The 25275-nt window shown below is 37.6% G+C and overlaps 1 protein-coding gene and 1 long non-coding RNA gene across 2 annotated transcripts in view; one reads left to right on the top strand and one right to left on the bottom strand.

Moving 5' to 3' along the window:
* The window catches only part of LOC5566329, a 32849-nt gene extending 7615 nt beyond the window's left edge, over positions 1-25234 (top strand). The window contains exons 2-3 of the mRNA XM_001650668.2: positions 24637-24868; positions 24957-25234. Coding sequence (XP_001650718.1) covers positions 24637-24868; positions 24957-25104 — 380 coding nt within the window. The 3' untranslated portion in view covers positions 25105-25234. The remainder of the gene's footprint in view (positions 1-24636; positions 24869-24956) is intronic.
* Positions 17730-18152, bottom strand: LOC110675605. Its single transcript, XR_002499646.1, has 2 exons — positions 18022-18152; positions 17730-17955 (listed from the first exon to the last, which is right to left on the bottom strand). It is a non-coding gene; the product is annotated as an uncharacterized LOC110675605 (long non-coding RNA).
* Positions 25235-25275: the final 41 nt, after the last annotated feature.

Genomic DNA, 25275 nt, shown 5'->3' with positions numbered 1-25275 from the left:
GCTAATGTTTTAAACAGAAATTTTTTCTTCTTTTATAATTAAACTGATCTTTCGAGAAATACTTTTTCAAAAATTAATGTCATTTTTGCTCTTAATACTTCCATCATACATTTTTCCTTCTTTGAATCATAATGACTATAAGCAGGGGAATTTTTTTCCAATAATATGCTGGATTCTTGCAGTTCTAATAGTTATTGGAATTGTAGATGCAAATATTTCCATAAAAAAATGCACGCCATGCTGAATGCTGCATATTATGCTATGTTAAATTTAAGCTTGGCTGTTAAATTGACTTTGAAATCTAATTTTAATTTTTAAACTAGGCGATTTTCTAATATTTACAAGGTGCTTTCGGCAATGCTTTCATATGTGGCTAATCAAAATCATCGAAAATTGTTAGCAGAAGAGGCAAAGGAACTGTTTTCACCACATTAAATTGATGAGCAGACTCGGACTGAACATGTAACGCTTTTATTGGGGTCACACTACTATATACCAATACTTATTATCGTTGAAGATAATATCACCTATCATGACATGAATTTTTGACTTGACTCTAGATTGTTGTCTTCAAATTAATCATTTGCAATATAAGTACTAATTAATATATGGAAGATTTTCCTTCTTTAGAATTAACGCAAATAAATATAATAGAAATATATATTTGAATGAGAAATATAACATAAAATGTCATAAGTATACTCACCAAACTAAACATCTCTGGAAATAAATAACACTTGCACATCGCAAATGTAAATGGATTGAACTGGACTTAACACCGGAAATAGCAATTTATAACCAATCAATTAACCCACCCCCTCGTTACGCTTTTTGTATGAATTTTCTACTTGTTTTTATTAGCTGTTACATCTTAAGGACACCCACCCACCCCTATCAACGTAATGGAATTTGCAAATGCCTAACGTCCATTATGCCTAACACATTTTATGCCTAACATCCATTATGCCTAACGTATTTATGCCTAACGTCCATTATGCCTAACATACTTATGCCTAACGTCCTTATGCCTAACGTCTTTATGCCTAATGGGGTATACTAATTTAATTCTCCGAAGAAATTCCTGAACAAGTTGCTTGGAAAACTTTTGAGTATTTTCACAGAAGAGTTATAAACTAGAAAGAACATTTGAATGTATTCCGTTAGAACCTCTTTGGAATGTATGAATATTAAAAAAATTCTAAGGTAGGCATTTTTGAAGAAATTTTAAAACATTACTTTCGTGAAGAATGAGTTATAAATTAGAAAGAACATTTGAATGTATTCCGTTAGAACCTCTTTGGAATGTATGACTATTAAAAAATTTCTAAGGTAGGCATTTTTGAAGAAATTTTAAAACATTACTTTCGTGAATTTTGAGCGAATCCGGGGAACAGTATCAAAAATGGATTTTCAGACACTTGAGTGTTATTGGAAACTTCAATTTCTATACAAATATGTACACATTATTGAAATCCTCATAACAAATAAACGTCTATTAATTAAATGCCATCATTGTAAACTTTGATCAAGGCAAAAAAAGGGATTTTATAATTGTTGTTAATTTAACTTTTTTAACTTTAAATGCACAAATCTCACAATGAAGCCAACGAGCAACGCTACACTCTTTATTTAAGTTCTGTTTACTATGTCTTCCGTTTATTGCCTTTGGAAATGCAAATAGGGGCCTATGTCTGCCGTTATGACGGCCATCTTCCGATGGATTTTGATCTGCTGTAGAACTTTGTCGAAGATTCCTACCTTCTTGCCATTCGTGATCTCGCCCTCGATCTGCTGAACAAATTGGCCGAAGACACCAATCTTGTAGCTCATCAATATCATGAGATATCCATTGAATTAATTGTATGACCAATTTCGGTAACACTTGCAGCTGCTATTTATCAAACTTGTTACAACTTGCGAATCATTGCCGATCTTGAACCGATACAGATGCAATATTTTTCTTCGTTTGCTTTGATCGTGCTTCGAAATCGATCGAGAATGAATTCTGCAATGCCTGATGCCGTGCATTCGAATTCCGCCGATCAGTGAATCAAATTATCATCAAAATAGACAAAAAACAAACAACAAAACAAGCTCGCTCACAATAGATAGAAGATCTTTTCACAAAAACGGTCAATACATGCAAGTACGAAGTAAGCTAAATGAATCGGTAGAAGCTGTTAAATCTGCTTTGTTTTCATAAAGTCGTATAAGGTTATAGATTAGTTTCTTATCATATAAAAAAGGTATCCATATCGCCTTCCGTTTTGAACGTAAACGAAATTTTACATTTATATACATCGCATAACGTATAAGGTGATTCCGTTATACGTACATGTAAAGAATATAATCAATCTTCCTACCTGACTACAACCCTGGCTCATCGGCTCCAGAGGTGAAACACCTTTCGTTTCTTGCACGAGCCCGCTGCGACAACGAAAATGTGCAATCATTGCAATTCGCCTCACGGTAACCTACACACACTAATCCAGCGCCGTGATTGGCATCGCTAATCGCGCACTACCCAACTCTGTAGGTACGCACTTAGCCAAATTACTAAACACACCATCTTGAGCTCAGAGAACAATAAACAATGCAACTGTCAAAATCCTTGACCGCACACACGTCAAATTACCTCATCGCGTGCGGTGGTGGCACGCTTCGCCTCTTCGTCTTCCTTTGCCACAGCCAACTTCGTTTGCCGGGCCCACCACCATTGAATAATAAGAGCGGGTTTTCTCACGTAGGCAACCCTATACGTACAGCAGCACTCCCTCTAGTGGTCGTGGAGTCGGCCAAGTTCTTCACGGCGTCGTCACGTCAGAGGAGGTTGCGAGGTAGGTAGCTCGAAAATACGCGATTGACCCACTTTTGGACCTTCTCTTTCACTTTCGATTTCGCGTGCCTCTCCGCACTTTGGTTGCGCTGCTCGCTCGGTACCTTCGGCAATGCACTACGTGTGTTGCATTCAGTAACCACCAGACAATAAAAATAACCAGCTGACTGTGCACAATGGACAGGTTCTATACAAAGAGGCGGTCAAAACAACCGAACATGGTTTTGAGGTTTTTATATTGTTTTTTTGTTTTTAAGGGGGCAGGATCTGTCATTGATTTCGGATTTTTCAAAAGCAGCTTTTCGTTCAAAATCAAGAAAATTTTCAAGAAAAAGTGTTCATTGTGTTCTATTCGCCAACCGAACAACAGTGAACATATTTTCATCGAACAATGTTTAGTTTTGAACAGAAAAACTGGCTTTGAACTTTCGATGATTACGATGACGGAGCGTTGAACGTTAAGGGGGCAGGATCCGTCATTGATTTCGGAATTTTTCAAAAGCAGTTTTTTCGTTCAAAATCAAGAATGTTTACAGGAAAATGTGTTCACTGTATTCTATTCTCCAACCGAAACACAGTGAACACATTTTCATCGAATAATTTTCAGTTTTGAACAGAAAAACTGCTATTGAAGTTTCGATGATGACGATGATTACGATGACGGAGCGTTGATCGTTAAATAAACCTAATGTACCGTATTTATAATAAACCAGCTGTCATCCTATTCGCGACTACGAAACAAAAAGAGATTTACAAAGCACTCGCACTTATGGAAAACCTCGTAAGGAACCGTCATCGTGTGCGTGAAAAAAAAGCAAAAAATATATCTCTCCTTGTTTTTCTCAAAGAAAACCGAAGAAAACATCAGCAGCTTCGTAGTCCCGAATACACTTTGTGAAAAGTGTTAATAAACAAACAACAAAGCTCGCAATGTAAAATAGGTCTTTAAGATGAAACTCCGTTGACTCTACAAATTTTAATGTTAATGTAGCGGTAGGCACAACTTTATTCTCTTATTTCCGGGTAGTAGTGAAATTTAAATCAAATGTACATCGTTGCCAGCTATTGATGTTCATTTTATTTTTGTGATTGGCGTTTTCGCTTTCAAACTGCTGGATGTCTTACATACCTTCCAACGACACTGACAACACTGCAACAACGAAAGCGATCAAAAAATAGAAAAATAAAAAAAGTGGAATATTCTAACATCGTGGTTGTTTTGACCACGGTTTTGCAAAGTTTTGAGTTATATCTACCAGAAATTATCTAGTACCTGTTCTTAAATATACAATAAGTGAAAGTAAATCGTGCTAAGCGGACTACCTTTAGCAGAAACTAGGAAATTTAGTGAAAATGTCCTTCGTTTGAAAGTGGATTAGTGTAAACAAGCACCGAAATAGTCGTCGTGCGTGTTGAAAATGGCCACGAATCGTCAAATTTCGAGCATATTCAGTTGAGAAAATGAGTTAAATGGAAAGGTAATATAGTTCTTACAGTGTTTTAGCAATTTGGCTGTGATTAATTACTGGTAAGTTGCATAATATGAGAGAAAAAGCAAACCGCTGGCTGAATGTGTCTGTATGCGTGAGGGAGCCATCTTCCCTGCCATGACAGGGATTCTTTCTTATATGTCCTTAAAGTTCAGCGAGATTAAATACCACGATAAAACTAGTTGTGTCCAAACTTCATTTTTTCCGACCATTGTGCGCTGAATTGTAAGTTTTTGCACGCTGTAATCCGATTGACCGCCACCCGAAATTACAGTGCGTTGCACTCTGCGACGGTTGGCGTGGTCGACGGGGACGAGGGGAGGCAACTGCACGACGACACCAGACGAAGATGGGATGGGACGGAGTGGTCGAGAGCAAAGAAAGCAAAAGTTAGCAAACGATGATCAAGTGATCGATTGACGCTTCTGCAAGTGTCTAAGTCTATGGCAACCGCGCCGTGAAGAAACTGTTGTTGCTCGTCAAGGTGATTGACCCGGTTTGGTATGGGCTATGATGTGCGCAGATAGTAGTAGGCTGTTTTTATACATTTCTAGGTAACTTTTGTAAATGATTGTTTTACGCATGCGTGTAGACGAAGTAACCTTTTTGTTGCTTGACACGCATTCAGTTAAAAGTACCTGATTAGTACGACGATTAACTAGCTAAGTCATTCAGAGTTCAAGTATCTACGTCACTAGTTAACTTCTGACATTGACTATACTGTTTTTGTTCTCATGTTTATAACCACTAAGTAATCTAGATATGTATGCTATGTTTAGTGTATTTACGAACAAAATAGCTATATTTGTTTGTTTTCACGAATTAGATATCATGTCATGAATTTTTTAACACGGATAACAGAAAATAACGTTTCTCAAATGAACTCAAAATAATTTAAAATTTTCAAAATATAATGCTATTTTTTGAATGGTAACCGAACGAGCTTTTTAATTTTCTAACAGTTTATACTGCTATGTGCGTTTGAAACGCAAATATCAAATTCGGGAATACCAAACGCGGACTTTGTGAAGCCAGTACAAACAAGATATGCACGTCAAACGCAAACAGCAATAACAAGATAGCAGTATTTTTGAATTTATATGAAGTCTGATTCCAAACTCAAATAAGTTCTTTTTTTTCGTATACACCCTATTCTGTTTTTGCACGGGGGATGCGTACCAAGCAAAAAAGTATTCAGTTCAAAATTTCAAAAACCGTGCAATAAAAGTAACACCAGTTCTCGACGTTTCATGCAAAAATAAGGTTTTGGCGAAAACAAATGTATGGAAACTTTTTTGGCACGGCCGTGTAAAAAAAAAAATCCGTGCAAAAACAGAATCGGGTGTATCGTAATGATTGTCTAAGTGTGGTCGAACATGTGGTGACGTTGCACTCATAATTCATAGGCATATAACACTTTAACTTTTTTCGTCATTTGAAACCAAAATTTTTGAAACTTTGAGTTTCTCTGTTGAAATATAGCTTGCCTTTTCAATGCACCTGACAGCAAGTTCAGCTGTTTCAAACAGACTCGAGAGTATTGACTCTCAATAAGACTAAATTTATTGTCATTGGAACCTTAAACGCCAAACATTGATCGTGGAACAATTCTCAAAGCAAACCCGATGGCTGGATTTTATTTGACTAGTTAAATAGCACAAACAGCTATAGCACAAAAAAATTTAGAACTTAAAAAATATATATAATGTTCGAAATAATGCTAATGAAGGAATAAAAAAGCTTGCTTAATGTAGGTACTTATTTATGAACAAGAAACTCGATTTGTTTGTTTCCACGAATTCAAAATCATGTCCTAACATCTCAACATATAACATGGATCACACTGAACAGCTTATTTTAATACCATCAGAAACACCGATAAGCGGTTCCTAACACGTTTTCCAAAAATCCTGCTGTCTACAATGATCGTTTGCTAATTTCAATACCGGAACCGTTCTGTAAACATCCGGTGATTTCTCGAAAGCGACAAGCAAGATTATAACGTTATCATTCTCGAAAGCAACAAGCAGGTACCTAACCGATCTGTTTCGATTCTGTGCGTCATGTAGGTAGCTTCATTAATTTCCAAATGTGTCTGCGAGCCCTCGGGACATCGCGGAGACAACTACTGATGGCAATCACAGATCTTCAAACCCGCTTCGAGAGGCTATCGGATGGAGATGTTCTCACATGGCGCACTGCCGCTGGGGTGTTTTCCCAAATTAGATGAAGTGCATCTAACCTGTACGGTGTGAAGATGCTTTTTTTATCCGTCTTATTTCTTGGAGACGGAAAACTACAACTAAACGTCTGCAATGCAATCAAACTCAACCGGTTTAATATTGCAGCGCACTATATATTTATAACTCAATTCATATCATTCTGCACAATCTGAAAAACGTGTTTTGACAAACAAAATGCAGAATTGATACAGAATTCTTTTAGATGGAAAAATAATAGAGTTCTCCAACTTAGGCTCAAAGCTCAATGTCAACGTAAATATGGTGAAGGTTGAAGGTTAAGTGGACAAATAAACTCAACCTTCAACCTTCCACTACAAATGACTCTGTTTTAAGGTAACCTAAGATTTGTTCTCAGCCAAATTCAACACACTAGAAAATTAATTATTGTCAAACAGAAGGCTCAAAGACTTGTATGCTCCATCTTTATCTGTGTCAGACCAAGTGACGAACCTGTTCATGACTGTACAGTTTTTTTTTGTTGCTTCGACCAGTTGCTTACTGTCACAGAGTGATAAAGTTTTACTCTCAGGTTTTACCTACTTCGAATGCGAAAAGATTGAATCAAGCAGACATTTTGACATTTTGTGCAGACATTCATCCACTCCCTGGAGGCTTCAAATTATGCGACATTCATCATGGGCGTAGCCAGAGGCGGACAGGGGGCGTCTCAGAAGATTGTTTTTCATGATGAACTGCTCTGTTATGAACAAAATTTACATGTGTCCGGCAATAATTTCAATAAAATAATTGACATTTTGATGAAATGAGAAAATCAGTAGATTGTCATTGTTGACTCGATTTTGTCGATACTATTTTCAAAGCTATAAAAGCTACTATGATGAGATTCAAAAATGTAAACGGCTGGAGCCAGAAAATCAGTTTTTATGGACCTTGTTCCTATTTCTAATGTTATACGAAAAAAAATCCGTTGCCGGATTCAGGAACAAAAAGTCATGAATTCATAAAATTTTATGTTTCATGATATCATGACTAAAAGTCATGAAATCGTGACTATTATGCAAGAATTCGTATGCTCAGGGCGTTACACAAATCCAACTGTCACTTTCTTCACCCAAGTCAACGTGTCTCATGGAGATCGGTGATGTTTTCTAGTGAAATTATAAAAATAGTTTTGTTTTCGAATATGTTTAAATTCTTCGGAACCTTGTCATCATACAGATGACATTCTTGGCGAAATTTACGTGAGTTCCTACATTGTTTCACGACACAATTAATCTGCCGGAGCTGTTGGATGTTCCATAATGTACTTACTTCATCCTGACTATGCAGAACCGGGCAATGTTTGGCTTCGAGCGAAGATTTTGCTTGCAAACTTGTCGGCGATTTTAACTATTCGGAAGTGATGCATTCCCCACGTCCTATAATAGAGCAGCACACAAAAGGCCTTCGGCAGCTGGATGTTTCAGTTTCACTTTCCACATCCGCAGAGTCGTTCCATCACTCATGCAATCCACCAGCCCAGGGACCATTTGTCAATAGGCAAATATAATACACCACCATCATAGAGATCGCTAGGGAGAAATGAAAGAAATGTCACTGAAAATGTTTGTTTACGTCCAAAATTAAAATTTTCAAACCAAAAATTGGGTAATAATCAATCGGTTAATGAACTATTTTCCATTCGCATAATCATTTGGAACCATTATTCTTGCGATACGCGTGATTTCACAACAAATTTAACCACTAACAAAGAATCCGGAAGTTTATAACCTATGTTTCCCAACACCAATTTTCCAATTTTATCGCACTAATCGTACATGTGCACTGAACGGATCTTCTTTTTTCTGGCGTTACGTCCCAACTGGGACAAAGCCTGCCTCTCAGCTTAGCGATCTTAAAAGCACTTCCACAGTTATTAACTGAGAGCTTTCTATGCCAATTAACCATTTTTGCATGTGTATATCGTGTGCCAAGTACGAAGATACTCTATGCCCTGGGAAGTCGAGAAAATTTCCAACCCGAAAAGATCCTCGACCGGTGGGATTCGAACCCACGACCCTCAGCTTGGTCTTGCTGAATAGCTGCGCGTTTACCGCTACGGCTATCTGGGCCCCTGGGATCTGGGCACTGAACGGATCTGTACATTTTCGTTGGAAAACAGGTTTATTATGTTTTTCAATGCTCTCTAATCGTCTAGAAAAGAACTATTCCGAGAAAAAGTGTAAATTGTCTGCTCCTTCCTATGCTGCACACGGTGCGTTCTCAATCCAACCTCTTTTTTGAAGGTTCTTTCACTAGCTACCAGATGTCGGAGTTATAGTTTAGCTTTTAAAATATTCGCCTATTCAATTGATGCCCGAAACAACATTTTGCGTACAAACCTAACCACCGAATGTTTGCGTTCCTGCTAAAGATGTTACACTCGTTAGGTTGACATTTGTGGAATGTTTTCACGGTTTATTACAAAACTATCGGCTCAAAAGCAGTAACAATTATAATCTTAAAATTATTTGTTTACCAATGGCAAATATAAACTGGGATCTCAATTGACGTATAATGTTTCGTTTTCATGAAAGGAGTTTATGATTCAGGGATCCTGCTTCATGATTTCATGACTCAACTTACCACTTTTCAGCACCAAAATTGGAATCATAAATGACAGGCATATGAATACATGAAAATTGCTGATGTTTTATGACCTGTGTTCATGATATCAAATCCTGCTTCATGATATCATGACCGAAATTGCCACTTTTAGCGTTAGCGTTAGCGTTAGCGTAGTTACGGTATACTTCGTAGATTGGATACTAGCAACATTCATGTTTCTTTTTAATAATCTCATCCTGACTACTTTCAAGAACAAGGCTGGGGAGTATACCTTGTTCAAATCATAAACAAGAATACTAAAAGCATGAATATCGCTATTCCCGGCCACGCCCATCTTTACCGTAACTTGGGATAGGGGAAGGAAATGTTGATGTAGCACTTACTTGATGAGAGGCCACCGACTCAGCGACACCCTCATAAGTGCTACGGAGTTGGAGGTTGGGGAAGGTATATTGTCAGGATTCGCCTAGAAAGCTGGCGATAGACCATAAATATTTGTTGTTTAAGCGTTTTCAAATTAATCTTTTGAATGCCGGCAATCAAAAGAGAAAACAATAGCTTATTTATAGTATAAATAGTATTTCGCGAAATGCTTGTCGATTGTGCAGTAATATTTTTGCTCAACAACCAGTAAAAAGCAAAACCGATCCCTCCAGGGTCATCGGATTGTGTAACGATACGCGTAAAAAAAATATCACGCCTATTGAAAAACTATACTGTGCTCATTGAAAAACTGTACTGGGTGGTACTGTATTTTTAGATAATCGAAAAACGAAAGGAAGCGCGTTCGAACTAAACACCCTAGGACACAGTCGATTTTTCTGCTCAAAATTATACGAAAAGCAGGATCGATCCCTCCAGGGTCATCGAACGGTTAAAAAGCATCCACAACCGATTGTTAGTTGCGTTACACCCGCCCGGACAGAATGCGCAATCTGAACATAATTATCAAACTCCGAAAATAACATTTTCCGTTCAAAAAACGATCAGAAGTTCCACGACGCGAACAAAAACGATCCGGAAGGCTCACAAAAGAAAAAGTATCATACTGGAACAAACTCACCGGATTGATTCTCTAAATTTATGTGCTGCATGTCACTTCCGGATGGTTCGGTGAACTTAGGGCAGCCAAAAACCAACAGTACTGAGGACACAAATCAAACAAATCACTTTTTTCATTTTTCACTTTTCACTATTCCATTTCTGAATGTAAAAACGGTCCTGCTTGGGCTTCACGAAGCACTACCCTGCAAAACGCTCCAAAACAGGAAAAAAAAAAAAAAATCTCCGGCGACGAAAACATGCGGGAAACTGTGAGCTAAATCTATCGGACGACGCAAAACCGAACTGTCCTGCTTGGGCTTCACGAAGCACTACCCAGCAAGACGCTCCAAAACAGGAAAAAACAAAAAAAAAAAATAAATAAATCTCCGGCGACGAAAACATGCGCGAAACCGTGAGCTTAATCTATCGGACGACGCAAAACCGAACTGTCCTGCTTGGGCTTTACGAAACACTACCCAGCAAAACGCTCCAAAACAGGAAAAAAAAAAAAAATCTCCGGCGACGAAAACATGCGCGAAACTGTGAGCTAAATCTATCGGACGACGCAAAACCGAACTGTCCTGCTTGGGCTTCACGAAGCACTCCATGACCGAAATTGCCACTTTTGTATCAAAAATAGGAATCATAAATGGCAGATGACTAAATCCATGAATAGTGCTTATGTTCCATGAATTTTATTCATGTGTATGCTGCTTCATGATTTGAGGATTTCAATTGACATTTTTCTTCGCTAAAAACTTACAACGTAACGTACAGCCGGCGTACCGGTAAAATGCTTCATGATTACATGATTTTTGGTCATGGTGTATTTTCATAACATGAAAACACACCTTCCTCCCGAAATCATGACCCTTTCTCCTGTTTTAGAGTGCCACATTTTTACCCGTGTACGCTCCAACTGGGACAAAGCCTGCTTCTCAGCTTAGATCATGGTGTATAGCTGCGCGTTTACCGCTACAATTACAATTAGTATCTTGTTCAAATTGCTGAGAATACAAAAATAAAATAAAATGTTGGATCATCAATCGTTTCATGCTAATAATCTCAACAAACATTCGCATTCTAAGTTAAGTGCTTTAACACCGGGAAGTTTGTCGAGGGCTTCGAGGGCTTTTACAATCTCTGGATAAATGGTCAAGTTTTCTTTTCAATGCACATTCCAAAAATCTTCCTAGTAGGTTGACAAGGAAGATCTCTTGGAGGATCTTGCTAACAGTTTGGCAATAACTTTACCAGCTGCCAAGGAATATGTCAGGCATCTACTAAAGATAAATAATTACCATTTCGGAGGTCTGGTCTGGTGCTGAGTAAATCACTTAGCTCATTAGTCCTACAAATGATTTCACAAAAAAACTGCGAAGGGTTATCGAATTTGCAGGCTAATCAAAGAATATTCGTCCAAGTTAAAATAGCTTCTTAAGGATCTTAGGAATCAACAGAGGAAATTCATGCTAGAAAATAATGAAGGATTTCTTGAAACTGCAGTTCATTCATAAAGCACGACACGCTTCTAAGAAAAGGGAGATTTTCAAAATTGAAATATATTAACTATTGGATACGAAACGTGAAGAAGAGAAAGAATTTAAAAATTTCCTAATTTGGAAGACTACAAGAACATCTATCTAAATCTAAAATCTGTTAAAGAAGCGTTTTTCCTAAGCTTGTGCTTGAGCTTGATTGGCCGCCCGTGGTTGCTACTCCAGTATCGCCAGATCAGCTGCACTTAAACAAGGAACCAATTAGATGACTGCTTGGGATTAACAGGCACCCTCAGTGTACAAGTGAAGAAGATCATTTTTAGGCAACAATGGTGCCTGCCACGTCAGAATGCAGACCAATGAGGGGAAGGGGAAGGAATTGATGATGCATTCAACTGGCTCCCACGGTCGACCGTATACACCACTGCGTCAACGCCAGTTCATGCGGGAAGGGTGAAAGGTTGGGGTAAATTTTATGGCAGAGAGGCTTGCTGGTTTGGTTAGCAGCCTGCCTATGTAAAGGAAGGCATGCTATAATGAAAAACGAATAATCAATTCTTTATGTTCCAGAAAATGTCCTTTTTGGGTAACTTCAGGAACCGGTGCCAGATGACCGGGCATCCAAAATGGCCAGAATCAATAAGAACCAAAGTCATTCGACCTTCTGGCAGCTTTTTTAATTTTCTTGAAAAATCTAACTGAACTATCACTTCCGGAACGAATATACCCCATTTGAATCCGGAATAACTCCGGAACCAAGTGACCAATCCCATTTCATCTGGAACACAATAAATCTTGAGGAGTATGCGGTTTGTTTGAGACCAAAAGATCCAAAATCGATTAATAATTGACCAAGTTATGATTTTTTGAAGTTAATTTTTAATGAACGTCTAATTTTTAATCAACGTCTGACTTGTTGGGGTTTTGAGAGTTAAAGGAGTAGACTTCAAAGACTTTGTCAATTCCTCTATTTTTAAACAATCTTTCAAATTTATGGCAATCTAGATATAAAGTTAATAGTTTTTACATGAATTTTCTCCAGAAGAAAATACTCTGGAATATTATCCGTTTGTTTATAGTAAACAGAAGTTTAAGTAGTTTCTTTAGATTTTGTTTCAATGAATGCTTGCATAGCTTGTGGTCCACATCATACATTCAAAAGATCATGCCAAGAATCCACCGAATATATTGAAAAAAAAAACATGAACTTTGTAGAGCTTTGGGAGGAAATTGAAAAAAAAAACACTCCAAGAAACTACCAAACCGCCAAATATACATTGTAGAAGAGCCTCTTCAAGAATCTATCAGAGGTATTGAGTATAATCATCGTATATCATTTGGCAGATACGATGATATTTTATACCGAGAGAAGTCAAATAAATTTCTATTATGAAAATATCCTGCTCCGACCGGGAGTTGAACCCAAACACATTCAGCATGGCTTTGTATTTCGCGCAAATTCTCCAGGCTTTTCTGCGTGAAAATTGTGAATTAACTATACGAAGTCGTTAATAGTTTGCCGCTGAAATAAAAAAAAAAAACGGCGCATATGGACGATCACTGTATTTTCTAACACCCAGCCTCCGCCTAAGACCAGTTTCCGTAATCCAATCAATTAGTCTCACACCTTGGCCTATCTCCATACATGTTTTCCTCTAACAACACCCCAAGCTGGAGCTCCACCCGACCAACGTCAATGCCGTGGGAAAGAGGAAACGTGATAAATTTCACTTTCATTCGCCGGTTATGCCTCTTTCTCTCTCTTCTTGCCTACTCGTATTCGTAGCATGTGCTGGCGCATGTTACCATCGTATACAACTCATACTGCAAGCACCATCCAGTTGACCTTGAAGTTCCGGTGGTGGCCGGCTATAAAAGCGCGAGTATTTCGTCAGATGCCCACCACGATGCCGATGACGAATAATGTGTATGCGAAACAAACACCGGGCCTCGTGGCTGCAATCAATAACATTCAGGGGGCCACCGGCCGCAGTGATCTTGAACTGATTTCTGTTTAGAAAAAACCGAAAAAGCTAACTCGTGAAGAGGGGTGGTGAACGAAAATAGAAACAGCGAGCTGCAACTAATTTTGAATTTAAGGCATGGTTATGGAAGCCGGCACGTCGCCCGATGTGAAGTATTGTGACCCGTAGGTAGCGCAAATTTTCGTATCGTAAAACGGGGTAATTCTGTCTAGAAGATTTTTATTTTAAACTTTCAACACAAGTACTGATATATTTTTATGCAAAGATAACCTCATTAAAAATAATATTGTTCAGAATCATCATAAGGCATCTAAAAAACTAGAAATCATGGAAGTCTGTGATGCCAATGAAACATTCAGCATTCTGGGAAGTAAATGCAATTTGGTAACAACATGGTCAAGTTTGCACCAATGATCAATTTGAATATGGGCTCGTGACGGACTTTGGCGCTGCGAAATGATTACCCGTTCTGTGGCGTAAGTGGTTAAAGCGCCCAGTCTAGCTTATTGGAAGTCATGGGGTCGAAGCCCACCAGAACGATTCCATTATTTTTCACAATTTTACATCTCAATTTGTCCAAATTGACTTTTGTGTCTACGAAATCCAGGTTTTCTCAAAGATACCCCGTTCTACGGTACCATACAAAATCACGCGCCGATGAGGAAGTGACTCTCGTGAATCCGCCAGGAAATGCCAATGTGTCGATTCCGAAAGGTAAACAAATTAAATATTATCTTTTCGTCACACAACCACCGCACTCTGATTGATCCCTTGCCTATATTGCTCTAGACGACTTGGTTCAATAAATCTATCGAGTTCGTTTCTTCGCCACAGCATTGACGTCACTGAAACGCCGGTGACGGCGCGATTCGCGATGTTGTGCAACATGACAATGAGATAATATTGCTTCTAGCCGGCGAAAGAGCTTTTGTCTGGGCCAGCGTTTCCCCTTTTAGTTCGAACAGACCCCTCTATGCTAGTAGGTAAGTAGGGGAAAGTGATTCGAAATGCCACTTTAAGGATTTGTGTAGTTTTCTCGAAATAAGATCCACATTAAAAGGGCATTCAAAGTGAAGACTGGGGAGACTTGATCCCCTTTGCTGAATGCAGCTGTAACTCTTCAGGTTAATCGAAAGTTGATGAGATTTCTGCCCATGGAATGGAATGATTCAATGGGTCGGGCCATTTCACCCCATCCGTTCGTATTGGGCCATGTTCCCCTAACTATTGGTTGTGTGACATTGCAAATTGTTCGCGACAAGCTTTGGGCATCAATTGCACGCCGTCCTAGTTGGTAGGGAATTTCCCCTCGTTTATGCAATTTTCATTTCTGGTTGGGTTTTTTTTTTCTTCTGTATTTTTAGAGGCATTCCAATCCGACAGCGTTAGTTGGGCATGACAAATGCATCGCTTGATTAGGACTGCGGTGAACGATGTTGTGAAACAAATGACATTTTGATGGGTATTTGACTGGGTTAGTAAACAACGCGCGGGGAAATTGATGGTTTGTTGAATAATTTGGTTTTCATATTTGTTTGACATTTTTGATTGTATGCTAGGCCTTCAGTTATTGAAGTTAAGTGAAGATTGTCATTCGATCGATCAATGCGTATCGTACTCTCTTTCTGTGCGTACACAAATTATTTATGCTGACGAAAGATTTTTTAATATCTAAAGAAATAACACAGCACTTCTTAGTAATTTTTATCTATGGTAGATTCCTTCCGATTCTTCTACTGTGAACATTAAACGCTACTTTTATAGTGTTATTTTTTCTGTGATGATTGCATCGAATTCAGCAAACAGTTCGCTGTTTTAGACAAATTTTCCAAGCAACAAATCGAAGCGAGCCTATAGTCCAGGCTCTTCGATTCGAGTAAGGATGCAGAAGGTGCGGCCAATCATTGTCTTCTTCTTTCTGGCGTTACATCCCAACTGGGACAAAGCCTGCTTCTCAGCTTAGTGTTCTTATGAGCACTTCCACAGTTATTAACTGAGAGCTTTCTTTGCCAATTGACCGTTTTTGCATTTGTATATCGTGTGGCAGGTACGATGATACTCTAATGCCCTGGGAGTCGAGAAAGTTTCCAACCCGAAAAGATCCTCGACTGGTGGGATTCGAACCCACGACCCTCAGCTTGGTCTTGGGGGTCGTCCATAAATGACGTAGCATTTTAGGGGGGAGGGGGGTCTTCACGAATTTGTGACGATGTGTGACGAGGGGGAGGGAGGGGTCCCAACTAGTGGACGTAGCATTTTGAATTATGTCAGTAAAAAAGTAGCGATGAAAACAATCATTGACAAACAGTTTTTTATCACTTTTTTTTGTTTGAGTGTTAAAACGGGTTTTATATGATGTTTCAGCTTCAAAAAAATCATATACTAAGATTACAATTTTATTATGAAATTTTAAATTTCCGTTATATATGCAATCAAATAAATTTTAGACAGCTTTGAAGGCATATGTGAATGTGATATGATACTCGTGTCTAAATTTATCTATTAATGAACAAACAATTTGAAGTTAACTATAAAACAATGCTGTATCGACATAAAAAAGATAGTTTTTCATTTTTTATCACGACATAGCATGAACCGTTTTAGTGTTATACTTATTTTCTGTAGGAGCTTTATTTCTTCAAAAGAATATAATATGCTTATTTAGGTAAATATTAATATTATCACAGTAAAACAAGATATGTATTCAGTGTATAATGTGTTCACCATCGTAGAAGATCTTCGCCCAAGCTACTCATCGATTTGTGTTGATATATCATCGTTCTTGGTGGAATAGCCTGGAGAATAATGAGGACATCAAATTCGAGTGTTGCCCTATTGCCCTATCAATTATTATCCGAACCACTCAATTTTCACATTGTTACTACCTTTTTAGCTGTAAACTTGTTTTATCTTTTTATGCTATCAATAGCAAAAGTACTACAAATTAAAATTATGTTACTTATAAGCGGTTTCTTCACCACCGCTTAGGCGTTAAACCTGGTTTAATCGTATGGGTAAACGTGGTTTACAACTTAAGTGAAGATGAAGAAATCGGCCCTTAAACAGGAAAAAAGTCGGTTTAAAACTGTTTTCCAAATGACTTTTGGCTGGGAAGTGCCTGGTGTAGTGGTTAGAACCAGCCATTACATTCCATCCCATCTTTCGATCTTCTGAGCATGATATGGATCGAATTGAGAGATATTATCTTAGAGCTCTGTGATCGATTTTTTGTTAATATCTTATGCTCAGATGAGTCATCTTGAGCGCAGCAATCCACGCATTTGATTTACTTGACGAAAATCCACACATTTGACAATGAATTGTTAGTGGAAAACAAAATACAGAGCTAACGGGGCACATCCCCAAATTAAATAGAAATCAGCAATCACAACCAAGATAAGTAAATAATATTTATTAAAATAATATCTCGTTTTAAGTTCTCATTTACTTTTTCAGGGTTTACAGCATTTTTCATCCACGTCTGCTAGAAAATCAGAAGAAGAATATAAAATTATAATTATATGTAGTAATACAGTTGTTGGATTCAATAAAAAACAAATTGAGTTGATAATCAGAAAGATTGCACGTTTCTTGATTTCAATAAATATACATAACTAAACTTTGACTTTTGTAATATATTCATCGATAATGTATCTACAACTATTCCCATGTCAAACTCTGATTACCTCACACGTACATTGAATACTCGGGGCACGTGACAGTCCGGTGATTTGAAAATGGTTTCTAGCGGTAATAATTTTAATGCTTTCAAACCAACTTTCACCTAAACCAAAATTCTGTTTAATAGCTATTTAGTTCAAATGACATTAGCTACAAATCATCGTTAAATCGGTTCACCGCCTTTCAGAATCGTCTCACAAGGAAACCACTCAGATAAAGTTTACAATGTATGGAGGATGAACAAACTGTCCGTGAAACCAATGATCAATCTGGATTTCCCCGATAACTGGATAGCTGAAAACTCAGCTCACTTATTAGGGAAGAGCCCAATATATTTGCTAAACGAATTCAAAACAAACTCTATGCCAAAAAACCATAATGAGTTTCATTCTTCTATAGTGTCATTTTATTCGAAAAATAATATAAGCTTGACATTGTGGTACGAGGAAGTGCTCATGTTGTTCAGAAATTGCAGTTTTCATCGCTTGAAACCAATATTGCAAAACTGTTCCGCACCATTCTTGATTACCAAATACGACTATATTCTCGAATATCACAATTATCAGGAAAACAAAAATGCTTCAAAATTGCTCTCACATGTTGTTAATTCTGCAAAGGAAGGTAATAAATTAATTTTCTTAATTTTAAACCAATCAAAAGTAAATTCGTCCAAACCACCAGAAAGCTGTCAAGAATATCTTTTGATGCTCAAGATTGAGAGATGATATCATTTCAAAGCGCTCTTGGATTACAGATAATATCTCTCCATTATCCGAAGATGATCTCGTTTATCAGATGAGATTGCAATGCCTTTCACGCCGAAAACCTGGGATCGAACCCCATTCCCAAGATAGTCACTCATGACGAAACGGTTATCTTGAATATCGTAATCAAGATAGAAAAAAATGACTTTTGAGCGCCTCGGTATATCAAACAATTATTCGTCAGATTATCCTGACGTTTCAGTCAGAGTAATTATTAAATTTCTGAATTTCATTGTTCATTTTAGCCCAATTGTTGCGAACATAGAGAAGAGGGGGGGGTGCTTGATATGCTACGTATTTTTCGAGGGGGATATCAACATTTGTGATGAAATGCTACGAGGAGGGAGGGGGGGTGCAAAAAATCAGTGAAAACATGCTACGTCATTTATGGATGGCCCCTTGCTGAATAGCTGCGCGTTTACCGCTACGGCTATCTGGGCCCCCATTGTCAGTATTTCCGAATTAAGTGGATTTAGGCAGAAGATCCTGAATTTTATCAGGACAAACGAAATTTTCTTTCAAATTGCAAAGAAATGAAACTATCGCGTGTTTTTCTGAAACTATTAAGATGAAAAAGAGACGAACGAGCAACGGGCTGCTAACCTCTCAAATAAGGATATCTATCTATCTATCTATCTATCTATTAAAGTAAACATGAAATAAAATTAATCTAAAATTCAAAAGCATAAATTTATTGAACTAAACAGCCAAACGCACTGATATTTTGATCAATTGATAACTGACTGGCGGTTATCAAAGGATAAAAAAATATTTATGATCGGATGTTTAGTTCTCTAGATTTGTGCTCTTGAAAATTCCAAACGTAATTTCGTTTCATCTTTATCTTAAAGATCGCAAACTACTTCTCAAAAATCTTGAAAAGAAGATGCACAATTTTTTTACGTACGACGACAAAACTGAGAGGTCTTTGAAGTGATTATAATATTTTCCCCAGTCTAAACAATCTAAATGAAAAAGAAAACCCGACATGGCAGTCATCGGAAACAATTTTCTCATAAATTTCTTGGTTCACGCTAATAAAAGTGATCCAAAAAGTGTTAAAGCTTAAAAAAAACGTAAAACTTATGTTTTCTGTCCAGAAGGAAAATGTCAAATAGTGTCTTATTTAGGGTAGGAAAAGTTATGTATGGGTAGATTCCAGCAGCCCATCTTTCACGAATAACTCCTGAATTTCTCCAAGCATCTCGCAAGTATTTCTCCTCAGGGAAAATGCCTGGAGATTCCTGTAGAAATGTGTCTAGGCTTTGTTTAAGTTTCCAATTTGGGGTAATTTGTATTCTTCAAGGAGTTTTCTCAAAAAACTTCAATATGTATTCTATAAGATTGATTGCTTCACAGTCACGATGCATCAGTTCATGAGTATCATAATAACATTTGTTGCAGAGATTTCTCCGTGAAATACTTCTTGGGTTTATTTTTTTTCTGGATTCTTCTAAGTATTTTTCTTACAGTCCAAATAATGATACATTCGATTTCTCAACAGATTCCTTCAAATAGTTTCTCTTGAATTTCTTCAGGAATTACACTCACAACTATACCACAGAGTAGAGTTTCCAATCCCGGGAACATTTATTGGATTTTTAATATAATAAATATGAATAATAAATGACAGGTTAGGGGCCTTTCTTAGCCGAGTGGTTAGAGTCCGCGGCTACAAAGCAAAGCCATGCTGGAGGTGTCTGGGTTCGATTCCCGGTCGGTCCAGGATCTTTTCGTAATGGAAATTTCCTTGACTTCCCTGGGCATAGAGTATCATCGTACCTGCCACATGATATACGAATGCGAAAATGGCAACTTTGGCAAAGAAAGCTCTCAGTTAATAACTGTGGAAGTGCTCTTAGAACACTAAGCTGAGTAGCCGGCTCTATCCCAGTGGGGACGTTAATGCCATGAAGAAGAAGAAATGACAGGTTACTAAATCCATGTCAAGAGTGCTCATGTTTTCATGAAATTGATTCATGATTCCAGCAAGCATACTTTCATGCATACATGCATAAATTAAAAACGTAACGTGTAAGCTGGCATTACTGTAAAATGATTCATGATTTCATGACTTTTCATAACATAAAAATACGCGCTCCTCTCAAAATCATGAATCATTATCCTTGTTTATGGTTGGTACGTTGTCCATAAGTAGTGTGCAAGAAGAAAGGACAAGAAACGGTCAAGGATTTTTTGTTCCGAAATTACTTGAGCTGTACGCTGCTGAGAAGTAGAGCTGATTTCATAACGTCGGTAACGCCTGCCGTGCAAATCGAATGGAGCTGTCACATTTCCGTACAGAAAAATGCGCTGCTCATTTTTTCCGCAAATAAAAGTGACATTACGCTCATACTGAATCAACTGTCAAAATTACTTCGGTAAAAACGATAAATTTTACTTGAGAGCTTTACATTTCAAGTCCGTATTTGGCTTTAGAGTGGCGCATTTTGCATGCACCAACTTATTCTCTGTGCGGATTACCAAGTACACGGAGAAAATGAAGTACTCAAAAGTTAGTTCATTCCACTCAATTCCGAGGGTTCGCGCGTTAACCTAATTTTGAATCGACGGGGTAGAAGTTGTTTTCATTTGCAGCCATGCGAAAAAATACCTACTGGCTAAGTTTTTTTTCACTCAATCGGCAGATCAAATAACTCAACTTCCAGTATTGTGCCACTTACTCAAATTTGAGGTAACGGGTTTTCGGTTGACGGTACTACGCCACCCGGACGGATGGTTCGGAGGAATAAAAACAAAATTATGATTTTGGTGATTATGTTAAGTGGTAAAGTTTTATAAATTCGTGAAAGTAAGAAATAGAAATGGTGGTGAAAAGAAACCCATTGTGGTCTACCACCGACAAATATTATATGTGCCACGAGGAGAAGGAAATAGATACCTAATCGATTGCTGAGTGGTTTTGATGACAACGCCGCATTGGATGGATTTTGGTGAGATTGTTCTGATTACATATTTATCGATACCTAAATATTAAATACGCGCCAGTTTCAAAGCAAACATCTTTGAAACAGGAAGTGTGTATGTATTATCATTATCCATTTGATAACGGTTATGCATACATGCGGGGCTTGTTGTTAGTGAAAGTGACTTCTGAATGGACGTGTCTCTCCAGCCATTCTGAAATGGGTCACAGGATCTGCAATAGAGCTATCACCTTCTAACTCCCGGACTGAAGTTTTTTGCAAAAAATGTAGGATCTAAGCAGTTTTGCTGAAAACTTTTTCCATAAAACCACTGCCGGACAGTGGGGGTTAGATGGATCACACACACACACACACTTACTCAAATTTGAGGTAACGCACTAAGGTTCGGTTTTTGAGTTGTTTTGCTCTTCGCTATCTGACAACAATAGGAGGAGCGAATGAAATATGGAGAGAAAAATAACTCAAAAGTAAGCTAAAAATACTCAAATGTGGGTTTTCAGTTCTCTCCGTGTATGGTGCATTTAAGTTCAATGCATTTCCCAATGAATTAAAAACATATCTAGTAATATTATTTTCAAAAGCAAGCTGAAGCAACATATCTTAAAAAATGTGAATAAATATATTCTCTAAACGTGTCTTTGTTTTGTACAAGAAGGTTTTCCTGCACAGATAAAAAAAAATCAATGTAGCGTAAACAGAAGAGTATAGTAAAAATAAATCAAATTCATCTATTGTTACAACATAACGTTTAATTTTCAACTAAAGATGCTTGATTGTTGCATGATCGTGTAAATTTAAAGTGCATTCGATTAAAAAATAAGCGATTTGGCGTTGACATTTCAGTTTATTTTGATGCTCCAAATATGTGCATGAAAATAAACTGAAATTTACAACATATTTTTAGCTGTGTGGCTGTTGCTAGTTTTTCCATACATTTAAGTTTTAACGTGAAGATGCATCGAAGCCAAACCTCGAAATTTCAAGAGCACAAATCTAGAGAACCAGACAACCGTTTGTGCTGAAAATGCTACTCACTGGTCACTCGCTGGTGGTGACCAATCGATTAGATTTTCAGTACGAACGGTTGTCAGGTTCTCTAGATTTGTGCTCTTGAAAATTCGAGATTTGGTTTCGATGCATCTTCACCTTAAGCTTAAAGATTTGTTTATTGTTTCTCGTTATACTATTAGTTTGAAGCCACTATTGTTATCGCTTAGTAAATTAATTTAGTTTATTTATTTAGTTTTTTATTCGTGAGTCCCTTCAAAGGAACTAATGTTACAATGGGATGTCACTAGTTTTTTGTCGTTTTTGATTTTTTCTCTCTGTGTTCTTACATTTGCTTATTTAGTAGTGTCCACGACCAGGGAGTTTTCCGCGAACTGTTTTGTGTGGGGGTCAGAGGAGGGTATAAAAATTATGAAAAAAACTCGCTTGAGAGTTACACCCGGAATACTGCTTCAGGAATTATATATTTTTATGAGTACTCAGAAAAGAAAAGTAATCGCCTATCTTGATGCGTTCGAAATTTCTTTTCAGAAATGATCGGCGTTAAGTCAGAGTGGACCAAGTGCAAAACTTGGGAAAATGGAAATATACCATCACTAGATGCGAAATTACATTGACTCCATTTCACTTTGATCATATTTGATGAATGCTATAAACTGCGAGAGGTATGTTACAAATTTTGGATGATCAATAAAAACCCATGAAAATATGCAGTAAGAGTGCTTATTACCATAACAGCGAAAGTGATCGACACGCTGAGGAATACTAAAAAATTAGACACATTTCAAGTTATTTGTCAGATTTTTCGACATCAAATGATTCTTCTTCTCAATCATCAATATTCGATGCATTTGGTTTTGATTTTTGACCATTTACCATATTTGGATGGGTGGTCAGAAATTGCAACAATTTCTGTGGAGACAGAGCGGACCAAGGGTCAAACAGCAATAAACTGATTGATTTTTGCATTTTGTGAGTCGATTCCAGAGTCCGATAGAAGTTTTTGGTAGTTCTGAGATGTTTGTATGGAATGTCCTAGAACCCGTTTGTTTAACTAGTATATTTTGGTCTTTACTCAAGATTCAAGATTTTCAACTGGTTTACTCTGACTTAGGGGTTGAAGATATGGATTATTGAAAAATCTACGATTCTGATGTCGAAGGAAGTTGATAATCTGTTTATCTTAGAGATATTCACCCAGCTTGAACAAGTAAGCATTGAATGATTGTTATTTTCCTAGAAATTGTTCAGTCAGAGTGAACCAAATCACCAAACGGTGGTCTTTAGTTCAATCAGAGTGGACCAAGTGCACATAGTCCACCAAAAAATCGTTCTAGCAAAGGATTGGATTAAGTTTTTTTATGATTATTTCTTCACATTATAGGTATTGTTTGAAAGTAGCACAAAGGTGTGTAGTAATATTGAACAAAAATTTCAACGAGATAAAAAATTACAAAATGTTAAATGTTGTTTTTCTCGAAATATGCAAAATGTTACTTGGTCCACGCTGACTTAACGCCGACCAAATGGTCGAGAAAATCATTTTTCTTTGATTGCATTACACAGTAGAGAAGAAATTTCATTTCAAATGGAAAATGTCTCTAGAAAATGTTTTGAACAATTCTGTCGACGAAATTTCTACTCTTCTTGAGCGAAACAGCATATTTAGCTTTAGGAATCACTGGTTTTTTCTTCCAATCCTTGTGCAGCTCGTCCAGTTTTTTCTTTATATGTATTTAATTTTCCTCTTGATATTCTTTTTTTTTGGGTTTAATCACCGTTGATTTTATTGATGTTTTTCGGTGAACAAATAAAACATTGATTTATCGTTTGCGTAACGTTTCGGCCTACTGCACTAATTCGCTTATCTTCAGACGCATATCAATCACCGCAGCTGAAACTACCTCCTTCCAATCCAGCTGGGAGATTGGGATTTATGAAACTCCATAAACTCTTTGAAGGATGTCTAAAAATTTATTTGACATTTTTAATGAAATGTTACTTAAAACAAATCATTTATTTGATTCGGGATTCCTCTGACAGCTACTTCAAGAACTCGTTCAGAGATTGCTTCAACAGCTTTTGGATACAATCCTATGAATTTTCCCAGAAATATCTATTAAGCTTCTTCAAACAAGATTGCAGGATACCTCAGATAATTGAAACATGTTTAGGAATTTCTTATTTATATTTTTCCAGCATTTCGTTACAAATGTTACTAGAAATTACTGCAGGTATTACCTAAAAAGATCTGATTGTGATTTCTGTAGATATTTCTCCAGGCAATTTTAGGGCAATAAATATTCGAGCTGTTTAGTGGAATACCTATACACCCCTTCTAGAACTAAACCGAATAGAGCCTTTCGCTTTTTCACTACGCTGCCTTCCCTGTACATTAAACCTAATGTCGGAAGTAGTGCGCTGTATAGGTTATCAGATGATGAAATTTTGAAACCCATATTAGTTTACCTTCAAATAAGTCCAAACAAATCAACAAAAATCAACTAATAGAGTACGATACAATAAAACAGCTCAAATGATTTAATTTTCCACCTTCTCTTCTTCCACAGAAACCTACCAATCGCGCAGCCGGCGGGAAACGTTGGCCGGTGCTGGCGAACTGACGGATGAGGAAATCTCCCGAATGGCCGTTGACGTTGCCCAGGCGGAACGCAAAATCCTGCAGGAGTTTGGCCCGAAGGCGTGCATCGAAGAAGAACCATGCCGACTGCATGCGGTTCGATCGACTCGCACTACTAGCGCCCCTGGAGACTACCAACCGGACTGGAACGATATCTTGAAGTTTGACACAAAAAAATGCGCCCCCAAGAGGGGTGATAGCCTTTGTATGACGGTACTGAATTTTCCCTTTCTCTTGACGTATTTGTAGGAACTACAAGGTGCGAGCCTCCGGCATGAAGCAGTGGTACCTGCTGTCGGTGTTCATCGGAGACTACATCCGGGATGTGCAGTTCTGCAAGCAGCTGTCCAAGCGGTTGGCGTGCGATCGGAACCAGAAGGAATTCGTGCGGGATTGAGGCGCGGAAAAGCAGTTAGATTAGGTGTTAAGTAGTGCGAATGGATTAAATTATTTTCTGTAAATAGACTTTCATCTATTTTGTATGAGAAATTGCCAAAAGAAAGTTGAAGCCTTTTCAAATCTCTAAATATGTTGTGATTGTTTCATTTAACAAAGTCCTCCTTTTCAC

The sequence above is a fragment of the Aedes aegypti genome, chromosome 2 (genome assembly GCF_002204515.2).
Source record: "Aedes aegypti strain LVP_AGWG chromosome 2, AaegL5.0 Primary Assembly, whole genome shotgun sequence".
Classification (NCBI taxonomy): Eukaryota; Metazoa; Arthropoda; class Insecta; order Diptera; family Culicidae; genus Aedes; species Aedes aegypti.
Note: the sequence above shows the minus strand (reverse complement) of the source record. Positions and strands in the feature narration are given on the sequence as shown.